The sequence below is a fragment of the Marmota marmota genome, unplaced genomic scaffold (genome assembly GCF_001458135.2).
Source record: "Marmota marmota marmota unplaced genomic scaffold, marMar, whole genome shotgun sequence".
Lineage (NCBI taxonomy): Eukaryota > Metazoa > Chordata > Mammalia > Rodentia > Sciuridae > Marmota > Marmota marmota.
This window is the reverse complement of record NW_025999998.1, coordinates 4564626-4574706: the sequence shown is the minus strand read 5'-3', so window position 1 is coordinate 4574706 and position 10081 is coordinate 4564626. Positions and strand designations below refer to the sequence as shown.

The window sequence follows — 10081 nt, the reverse complement described above, 5'->3', positions numbered from 1 at the left end:
GGGGGGGGGGGGGGCAGAATCCGGGCTGAGCGGAGCAGAGGCCCAAGGGCCAGATGGAGGTCCTTACCGCCAGCCCCAGGGCCTGTAGCATCTCTCTCTGGTCTTTGTCCCCGGGGCCTATATGTCTCCGAGCAAAGTCGTCGTGTCTGGGCAGGAAGCGCTCGAGGAGGCGCGAGGCCCCAGTCGCGCCGCTGTCCCCACCGCCGCTACTGCTGTCCCGGCTCCGCGGCGCCCAACTCCGGCCCGCGCCCCCAGCCAGACGGCGGCCGCCCCCGACTCCACATCCCAGGCGCAGCCCGCATGCCTTCGCACACGACTGCATGGACTCAGTCGCCGTCTCCTCCCCAGCCCGGGAGGGTCAGCGAAACTCTGGGCTCCCTCCTCTGGCCTCAGTCCCCGGGTGGCAGCTGCGTCCGGCCTGGAGCCCCTTCCCGTGGGATTACGGCGGGACAGAAGATAAAGCTCGGAGGCAATGAATGAGTGCTGCAGTCAACCCCAACTCTGACTCAAAGTTGTAACTGCACCCGAGGCACCTGCTCCGCACACTTTAAGCTTCGCCCGTGAGGCGGGAGGTGGGATGGGGCCAGGAAGCCCTTGGCCAATGGGAGTGGATGAAGGGGCGGGGGCGGGGCTGTTTCCGCCCCGTCCCCTGTTCCTGCAGTCTACTCTGTCGCTGTGTGGAGTACTGCTGCTCCGCCCCGAGTCCGCCGATCCCTTCCATCACTGGCTGAAGCCGGTATTCCGGTTGAGCTGTGTGTCCCCTCCCAGAGTGTGGGGCCACACTAACGTGGGATCAGGATAGATAAGAGTCCTGGAGAAGTTTCAACTGCACTCTACTGAGATGAAGATGATTCTTACAGCCAGGACAGACTCAAAAACTTGGTTAGGGGCTGAGGATATAGCTCAGTGGTAGAGCTCTTGTTTTGTATGAATGAGGTCCTGAGTTTAATCCCTTGTATTACAAAACATAAATGAAAAGTTAGTCTCCATTCATTAATTTTAGGTTATCTTTTCCTGTCATATCTCATGGGAATCTTATGGGCAAACTGGAGTTCTTTTATACTTATGGGATTATGAGAATTACTCAGCCTTTCCGAGCATTTGTCTGCTCATCTCACAGAACAAAATGGTATTTTAAAAATGGATACTTGGGTGTGGTTAGACACACCTGTAATCCCAGCGACTCCAGAGGCTGAGGCAGGAGGATCCAAAGTTCAAAGCCAGACTCAGCAATTTAACAAAATCCCATCTCAAAATAAAATATAAAAAGGAGCTGAGAATGTGGCTCAGTTGTTAAGTCCCCTGGGTCCCCATTGCTCCCTCCCCACACAAAGTCAAGGGTGATATGTTTTCTCTCATATGTGGAAGCCAGAGAGGAAAAGGAAAAGAAAGTTGTGTTTGTTGGGTGGGGGGAACTCATGAAAATCTGAGTGAAATCAGTAGAATAGGAAAAAAAAAAAAAAAAGACCAGGGGGAGGGAGGAATGGAGGGAAATGGGAAATATTGGGGAATGATACTGGTCAAATTATATTGTTATTTGTATACATGTACAAATATGTAACAACAAATCCCACCAATATACATAATCATAATTTACCAATAAAAGGTATGGAAAAAATAAATTTAAAGAAAAACAAAAAAGAAAGACCCTTGAGAAAGGATCTTTATAATTATATTATAATTATAATTAGTGCACACCTCTAATTCTAGCTACAGATCAGGTAATCTTCCTGCCTCAGTCTCAAGAATGGCTGGAGTGGCTGAGTTGGCTGGGTTAGCTGGGCTCGATGGCACATGCCTGTAATCCCAGGGGCTCAGGAGGCTGAAGCAGGAGGATAAAGCCAGCTTCAGAGAAAGTGAGCTGCTAACCCACACTCACTGAGTGAGATCCTGTCTCTAAATAAAATACAAAATAGGGCTGGAGATGTAGCTCAGGGATTGAGTGCCCTTGAGTTCAATCCACCGTACCAAAAAAAAAAAAAAAAAGGCTAGGATTACTGTGTGTACCATTGTTTAAAGGAAGTTCTTTAGACAGAAAGAAAAATGGTAAATTTGTAACACCAGAACAGAAAAACAAATACTGGAAAGAGCAAAAATATAAATAGCTGGGCAAGGTGGCACAGGCCTGTAATTCCAGAAGTTCAGGAGGCTGAGGCAGGAAGATCATGAGTTCAAAATTAGCCTCAGCAACTTATCAAGGCACTAAGCAACTCCATGAGACCCTGTCTCTAAATAAAATAGAAAAAAGGGGCGGGAGATGTGGCTTGGTGGTTAAGTGTCCCTGAATTCAATCTTCAGTAGCAAATATATAGATAGATAAAGATATAGATAGATAGATAGATAAGTAAAAATAGATAAAGATATAGATAGATAGATAGATAGATAGATAGACAGATAAAGATATAGATAGATAGGGAATTTTCCTCCATCTGGGTTTTCTATATTATGTTTCATGGCTGAAGCAAAAAATGGTAAGACTATGTATCTACTGTTGAGAAACTAATGTGACTCCATTTTTGAGAAACCAGCCTCTACCTCAGAGCAAAACCAAGGAAGGGGCCGTGACCCTTGTCCTTGGAAAGACCCACAGAGCATTCCTAGGCACATACCCACCCTGCTAAGTTGTCTGTCTACAAATAACAGGAGAGATCTGCAGCACCAGGTGTCCCTGACTCAGTTAGGCTAGGTGGGGCCCCATAGCAACCCCCCTAGCAACCACCAATCGGCATGAGACAGGGAAAATATCTGGAATGCCAGATGACCCCCAGTAGTTTATGGTGGTTGATAACATGTTGAGAAACCATGTAGTTCTGCAGGAACACCCCTCGTGACCTAAACCAATCAGTTCAAAGGAATCCCCCTCTTGTACTAACCAATCACCCCTACCCAACTTGTTCCCGCCAGCCAGTGAATGTGCTAATCAATGTTAAGAGTTTTGTTTGACTTTCCCGCGGTATGGAATGATTTGCTGTGTGATGTTGTGACGCATAGAGTATCCCCCCGAAACCTATAAAATCTCACTGACTGGGACTCATTCCCTGGGACCAATGCATCGGGATGGTTGTGAGTCCAGGCTCAAGCTTGCAATAAAGACTCTTGTGTGATTGCATCGGATTCAGCTCCTGGAGGCCTATTGGGGTCCCAGGAATGTGGCATAACACTGTGAATTGGGGGAAGAAAGGGAGAGAGGAAAAGAGAGACAGAGAAAAAGAACTCTTCCATGATATCTTTTAACCTTTTATTCTTTGATCAAGGCACAAATAAACATATGTGATTCCCTATGAATACATTATTATTTCTGGTAAGATCTGGTCCTTACCAGAACTCATGAAAATGGACACTTGGGGAGTATCTGTAATTTCCAGATCTGTTAAGATCTGCTTACCAGGGCAGAAGCTTCTGGAGCTATAAACTGATAAGATTGTGCACACATAATTCTGACAAATTGCTGGGCTAGTTGAGGGGAAGAAACCCCTGGGGAATAAAGGCCTAGAGGAGATCCCACATTTATGGGCTTTACTTCAAGGAACCCCACTAGGTTTCCACAGTGAAAATTTAAGGAATATCCCCTCATCCCCTCATGGCATTGGCTGGGAAGATGAGGAATAACCATTGTGAAATACGCCCAGAGCTTTCTTCATAACATAGGCCTACTCTCCAAGGGAAAGTATTTTACCAGAACTTCATCCAAACTGGATAACAGAATTCTCCTCACTCTGGCCCTCTCCAGCCTTCTCATTTGACATAATGTAAAAATAAACTTATTCAACGGAGTAAGTACTGAGAGGAAATTAATTGCAGGTAGGGAAAGAGGAACAGAAGTGGGAAAAAAAAGTGATATTACTGGAGAAACTTGTGGGAAGTTTACAGCCCAAGACACAAGCCTATGAAAACACTAACCTTGAGGCATATGGTGGCCACGCCTGTAATTCTAGCAGCTCGGGAGGCTGAGGCAGGGGGATTACAAGTTCAAAGCCAGCCTCAGAAAATTTGTGAAGCTCCAAGCAACTTAGCAAAACCCTGTCTCTAAATAAAAAATTAAAAGGGCTGGGGATGTGGCTCAGTTGTTAAGTGCCCCTGGGTTCAAGCCCTGGTAGTACTAAAAAAGACCAAAACACCCACCCACACACACACATAATACTAATATTTAATCAGAACATTATAGAACATTCCTTGTCCCCTATAATTTACCACAAGTCCAGCAAAGTTCCTATAATAACAGCTAATGGAGATATAAGACACAGAATTTCTCTGAGAAAGAATATGTAGGGAAACCCCAAAACAATAAGGGAGAAAAAAAATACAAGGTCACTAGAGGAATATGAAGCCTTTGGCATTGTTAGACACAACAAACTAAACACAGCCTAACTCCTAGCCGAATTAATATGAATTCTCCCACTAAATTTTACCTCATCTCCTATTACCCAATAAGTGATGTTAGACATAACCCCCCAAAAAAGTGCAAGGTTTATAAAAAGTCCAGAGAAAGAAAAATACAGTTTGAAGAGACAAAGCAATGATTAGAATGACTTAGATGTGTGATACAGATGTTAGAGTTACCAGGCAAGAAATGTAAAATAACACCAGGCATGGTGGCACACCCCTATAAAATCCCAGTAGCTCAGTAGTCTGAGGCAGGAGGATCATGAATTCAAAGCCAGCCTCTGCAACTTATAGAGGAGCTAAGAAACTCAATGAGACCCTGTCTCTAAATTAAATACAACAAAAGGATTGAGGATTTGGCTCAGTGGTTAAGTGCCCCTGGGTTCAATCTTCAGTACCAAAAAAAAAAAGTAAAATAACTATAATTAATATGTTAAAGACTAATGGAAAAAGTGGACAAAGGCAAGAACAGATGATCATTGTGAGCAGAGATAATTAGATTTTAAGAAATAATAAAGAGTAAATGCTTGAATGCAACTGCAACAGAAATGAAAGATGCCTCATGAATGTTCATGAGTAGACTTGATGTGGTTGAGGAAATAATCAGTGAATCTGAAGATAGGTTGATAGGAATTTTCCACACAGAAATGTAAAGAATGAAAAGACAGACCAGAACATCCAAGCACTCTAAGCAGCAGAAAATAAAAACATTTTAAAAATCTTAAAAGATGCCAGGCTGGGAAGGAGAAAACAACAACAATAACAGGGGACTTACAGAAGATCAAGGACAGAATGACAGCAGACTTCTTGTAAGAAAGAATGCAAGCAAGAAGAAAGTAGAATAAAATATTTAAAAATCTAAACCAGGTGTGGTGGTACACACCTGTCATCCCAGTTACTTGGAAGGCTGAAGCAGGAGGATTGCAAGTTGAGGCCAGCCTTAGCAACTTAGTGAGATCCTGACTCAAAATAAAAAATAAGGGGCTGGGCTGTAGCTCAGTGGCAGAGCGCTTGCCTAGCTTGTGTGAGGCACTGGGTTCTATCCCCAACATCACACAAAAATAAACAAAATAAATGTATGCTGTCCATCTACAATTATAAAAAAATTTTTTAAATAATAATAAATAAATAAATATGGCTAGGGGGCTGGGCTTGTGGCTCAGCAGTACAGAGAGGCACTGGTTCAAAACTCAGCACCACATCAATAAATAAAAATAAAAGCATTGTGTCCACTTACAACTAAAAAAAAATATTTTAAAAAATGGTTGGAGATGTAGCTCAGTGGTAAAATACCCCTGGTTTAATCTCCAGTAGTAGGGAAAGGGAGGGAGAAAAAAAATCCTAGAATTCTTTTAAAAATTATTTTATTTGTTATAATATATTCATACATTCACACAATAAAACAGTATAATTTGATCAAATTCATTCCCCAGTCCCTCCCCTTCCCCTTACCACCCTCCCCCTGTTCACCTTCTTCTATTCTACTGGTCTCCCTTCATTTGTTCTAATTAGTTATACATGGCAGTGGAATGCATTTTGACACACTGTACACAAATGGAGAAAACACTAGAATTCTACCCAATGAATTTATCCTTCAAAAGAGGAGAAAGATTTCCTCAGATGAAAATTATTTCAAAATAAATCATAAAATGCAAAGCTATAAGACTTCCAGGAGAAAACCAATGCAACATTGGGTTTGGTGATGAGTTTGCAGATATAACACCAAATAGTAATTCACAAAATAGGGGCTGGTTATTTGGCTCAGTGGTAGAGTGCTTGCCAATCATACATGAGGCCCTGGCTTTGATTCTCAGCACCAAAAAAAAACTGACCATAATTCACAAGATAGAAAAAAAAAAAAAGATATTATAATCCCAGGATCTGGGGAAGCTGAAATTAGGAGGGTTTCGAATTCAAACCCAGTCTTAACAACTTAGTGAAGCCCTAAGCAATTTAGCGACACCCTGTCTCTAAATAAAATATTTTTTTAAAAAGGAGCGGGGCTAGGGACACGGTTCAGTGGTAAAGCACCACTGGGTTCAATCCCCAGTATCTGTCCCCTTCAAAAAAAAAAGAATGAAAAAAAAAACCAACAACACAGCCAGGCATGGTGGCACATGCTTGTAATCCTAGCCACTAGGCAAGCTGATGCAGGAGGTTTACAGGTTAAGGCCATTCTCAGCAATTTAGAGATCCTATCTAAAAATTAAATTTAAAAGGGGCTGGGGAACAACAATAAGTGTTGGCAAGGATGTTAGGGGAAAAGCACAGTCATACATTGCTGGTGGGATTGCAAATTGGTACAGCCAATATGGAAAGCATTATGAAGAATCCTTGGAAAACCGGGAATGGCTGGTGGGACTGCAAATTGGTGTAGCCAATATGGAAAGCAGTATGAAGAATCCTTGGAAAACCAGGAATGGAACCACCTTTTGACTCAGCTATTCCAACTCCTCAGTCTATATACCCAAAGGACTTAAAAACAGCAAACTACAAGGACACAGCCACATCAATGTTTACAGCAGCACAAGTCAAAATAGTTAAATTGTGGAACCAAACTAGATGCCCTTCAGTAGACAAATGGATAAAGAAAATGTGGCATATATACTCAGTGGAATATTACTCAGCATTAAAAGATCATAAAATCAGGTAAATATATGGAACTGGAGAATATAATGCTAAGTGAAGTTAGCCAATCCCAAAAAAACAAATGCCAAATGTTTTCTCTGATAAAGGATGCTGATTCAAAATGGTGATCGGGGGGGGGGGAGCATGGGTGGATTAGACAAACTCTAGATAGGGCAAAGGAGAGGGAGGGGAAGAGAGGGGGCATGGGGATAGAAAAGAAAGTTGAATGAGATGGATATCATTACTCTAAGTACATGTATGAAGACATGAATGGTGTAACTCTACTTTGTGTACAACCAGAGACATGAAAAATTGTGCTATACATGGGTGATATGAATTGAAATGCATTCTGCTGTCATATATAACAAATTAGAATAATTTTTTTATTAAAAAAAAAAAAAGGCTGGGAGCTGGGCCTGGCACATGCTTGTAATCCCAGTAACTCAAGAGGTTGAGGCAGGAGGATGTGAGTTCAAAGCCAGCCTCAGCAAATTTGCAAGTCACTTAACAACTCAGTGAGTCCCTGTCTCTAAATAAAATTTTAAAAAGAGCCAGGGATGTGTCTCAGTGGCCCAATGCCCCTGGTTCAATTCCCTACCAAAAGAAAAAAAAAAAACAGAACAACTCAAATTTTTAAAAAATGGGTTTTAGTATAATAGGTATACAGAAGTCATAACAAGCATATGAGAAGATGTTCAACATCATTATTCATTAGACAAATACAAAATACAACAATGAGATACCAGTGCACACATTAGAATGGCTAAAAACTGGAAATACTAATTGTTGGCTAAGAGCAACAGGAGCTCATGTTCATTGTTGAGGAAAATTTAAAAAAATGATAATGGTATGTGAGAAAATACAATGATGGTGTTTTGGAAGATACTTTGGCAGTTTCTTATAAAGTTAAACACAGTCTTACCACGTGACTCAGCAATCATGGCCCTAAATATTTATCCAACTAATAGGAGAATGTATATCTATGCAAAGCCCATCATGAGAATGTTTACAGTGGATTTATTTATATTCATCAAAAACTGAATACAATAAAGATGATCTCCAGTAAATGAATGGGTAAACTAACTATGGCATTCCCGTACAATAGAATACTGTTCAGCAATTAAAAGGAATAAGCCATTGAGCCACATAGATAAATCTTAAATGTATATTACTAAGTGAAAAAAATCCAGTATGAAAAGGGTATATACCGTATGATTTCACTTACATGACATTCTTGAAAGGGCAAAACTAGGGACTGAGATTGTGGCTCAGCAGTGGAACGCTCATCTAGCATGTTCAATCCTCAGCACCACATAAAAACAAATAAATAAAATATTGTATCCAGTTACAACTAGAAAATAAATACTAAAAAATTTTTTTTTAAATAAAGGGCAGAACTAAAAGATAGTAAACAGATCAGTCCTTGCAGTAGGGAGATGGGAGAGGGAAGGAAGGATTAAACAGAGGAAACATGGGGGGCTTTTTTTAGAGTAGTGAGATTATTCTGTATGATACTGCAATGGTGGACACATAACACTATGTGTTGATCAAAACAATAACACAAATAGTGTTCTTTAATGTATACAAATTTACCCCTTATTTGGGGGGAAAAAATATTTCGCCATGCTGTCCAGACTGATCTGGAATTCGTGGTCTCAAGTAATCCTCCTGTCTCAGCCTCCCAATTAGCTGAGACCCACACCACTGCACCCACACCATGTACAATTTTAAATGAAGACTTGGTTTAAGTTCATCTCGCAGTGCAGATAATGGGCCCTTGAACGTAGTCTTTTGTTTGTTTGATACTGGGCATTGAACCCAGGGGCACTTTACCACTGAGCTACATCCTCAGCTCTTTTTATTTTATTTTAAGACAGGGTCTTGCTAAGTTGCTGAGGCTAAATTGAGATCCTCCTGTCTCAGCCTCCCAAGTCGCTGGGATTATTATAGCAAGCCTAGCTCCAGGGGAAAGTTGGAATTGCAGCTCCCCAAAATAGGAACCAGAAACAATAATGCATTTGTGGGGAATCACATATGTTTATTCGTGCCATGACCAAAGAATTAAAAGGTTAAAAGATATCATGGAAGTCTTCTTTTTCTCTCCCTCTCTTTTCCTCTCTCCCTCTCTCCCCACAATTCACAGTAGATAGAGCATCTTACTGTTTTTTGCTTCAGCCATGAAACATAATGTAGAAAATTCAGGAGGAGGTAAATCCCCTATATCTATCTATGTTTTTGTTCTATACAGTATTCATTGTTCCTATCTGATATTACAAATCTTTCTTTTATCATTTTTCTTTTTGTCTAGAGAACTTCCTTCAAGAAGGTGCAATGGCACATACCAGTAATCCTAGCCACTTTTGAGGCTGAGGCAAGAGGATAGCAAGTTTGAGGCCAGGCTCAGCAACTTAATGAAATCCTAAGCAATTAAGCAAGACTCTGTCTCTAGATTTAAAAATTTTTTTAAAGTGGTAGGGCGATGGAGATATAGCTCAGTGGTAAGATGCCCCTAGATCCCCACCCCCCCAATACAAAGACAGAGAAGAGAAAGAGAGGGAGGGAGGGAGAGAAAGAGATCCTTTGGGAATTTTTGTTAAGTCTGTAACTAATTCTCTTAGTTCTCCTCTCCCCTGAGAATGACTCAATTTCCCTTCATTCCCAAAGAATATTGTAATGAGATGTAGGATTCTGAGTTGACAGTTTTTTTCTTTCTGTACTTGAGTAGTGTTGAGCCACTTCCTTTTGGCGTGTGTGATTTCCGATGAGAAATCTGCTGTCACTCAAGTGATTTGCCCAGGTGGACAAGATCTCATTTCTCTTTTAATTCTTTCAGAATTTTTCTTCAGAAGTTTGACTATGATTTGTTTTGGCATAGATTTTGTGGGGCTTATTGTGTTTGGCTTTCACTCCATGTCTTAAATATGCAGGATTCCCACCACACACACACCTGATTTGTGACTTTTTCAGCTGCTATTTCTCTAAGTATTTTTTTTTCTATTTTCTCTCTGTTATTCAGATTAGGTAATTGGTATTTCTCTGCCTTCAAATTCATTGATTCTTCCCTATATCT

The 10081-nt window shown here is 41.1% G+C and overlaps 1 protein-coding gene across 1 annotated transcript in view; it reads right to left on the bottom strand.

Annotated features, from left to right (window-relative positions):
• The window catches only part of Gldc (glycine decarboxylase), an 86004-nt gene extending 85464 nt beyond the window's left edge, over positions 1-540 (bottom strand). Inside the window, exon 1 of the mRNA XM_048806775.1 lies at positions 68-540. Within this exon, the coding sequence (XP_048662732.1) occupies positions 68-322 (255 nt within the window). The 5' untranslated portion in view covers positions 323-540. The remainder of the gene's footprint in view (positions 1-67) is intronic.
• Positions 541-10081: the final 9541 nt, after the last annotated feature.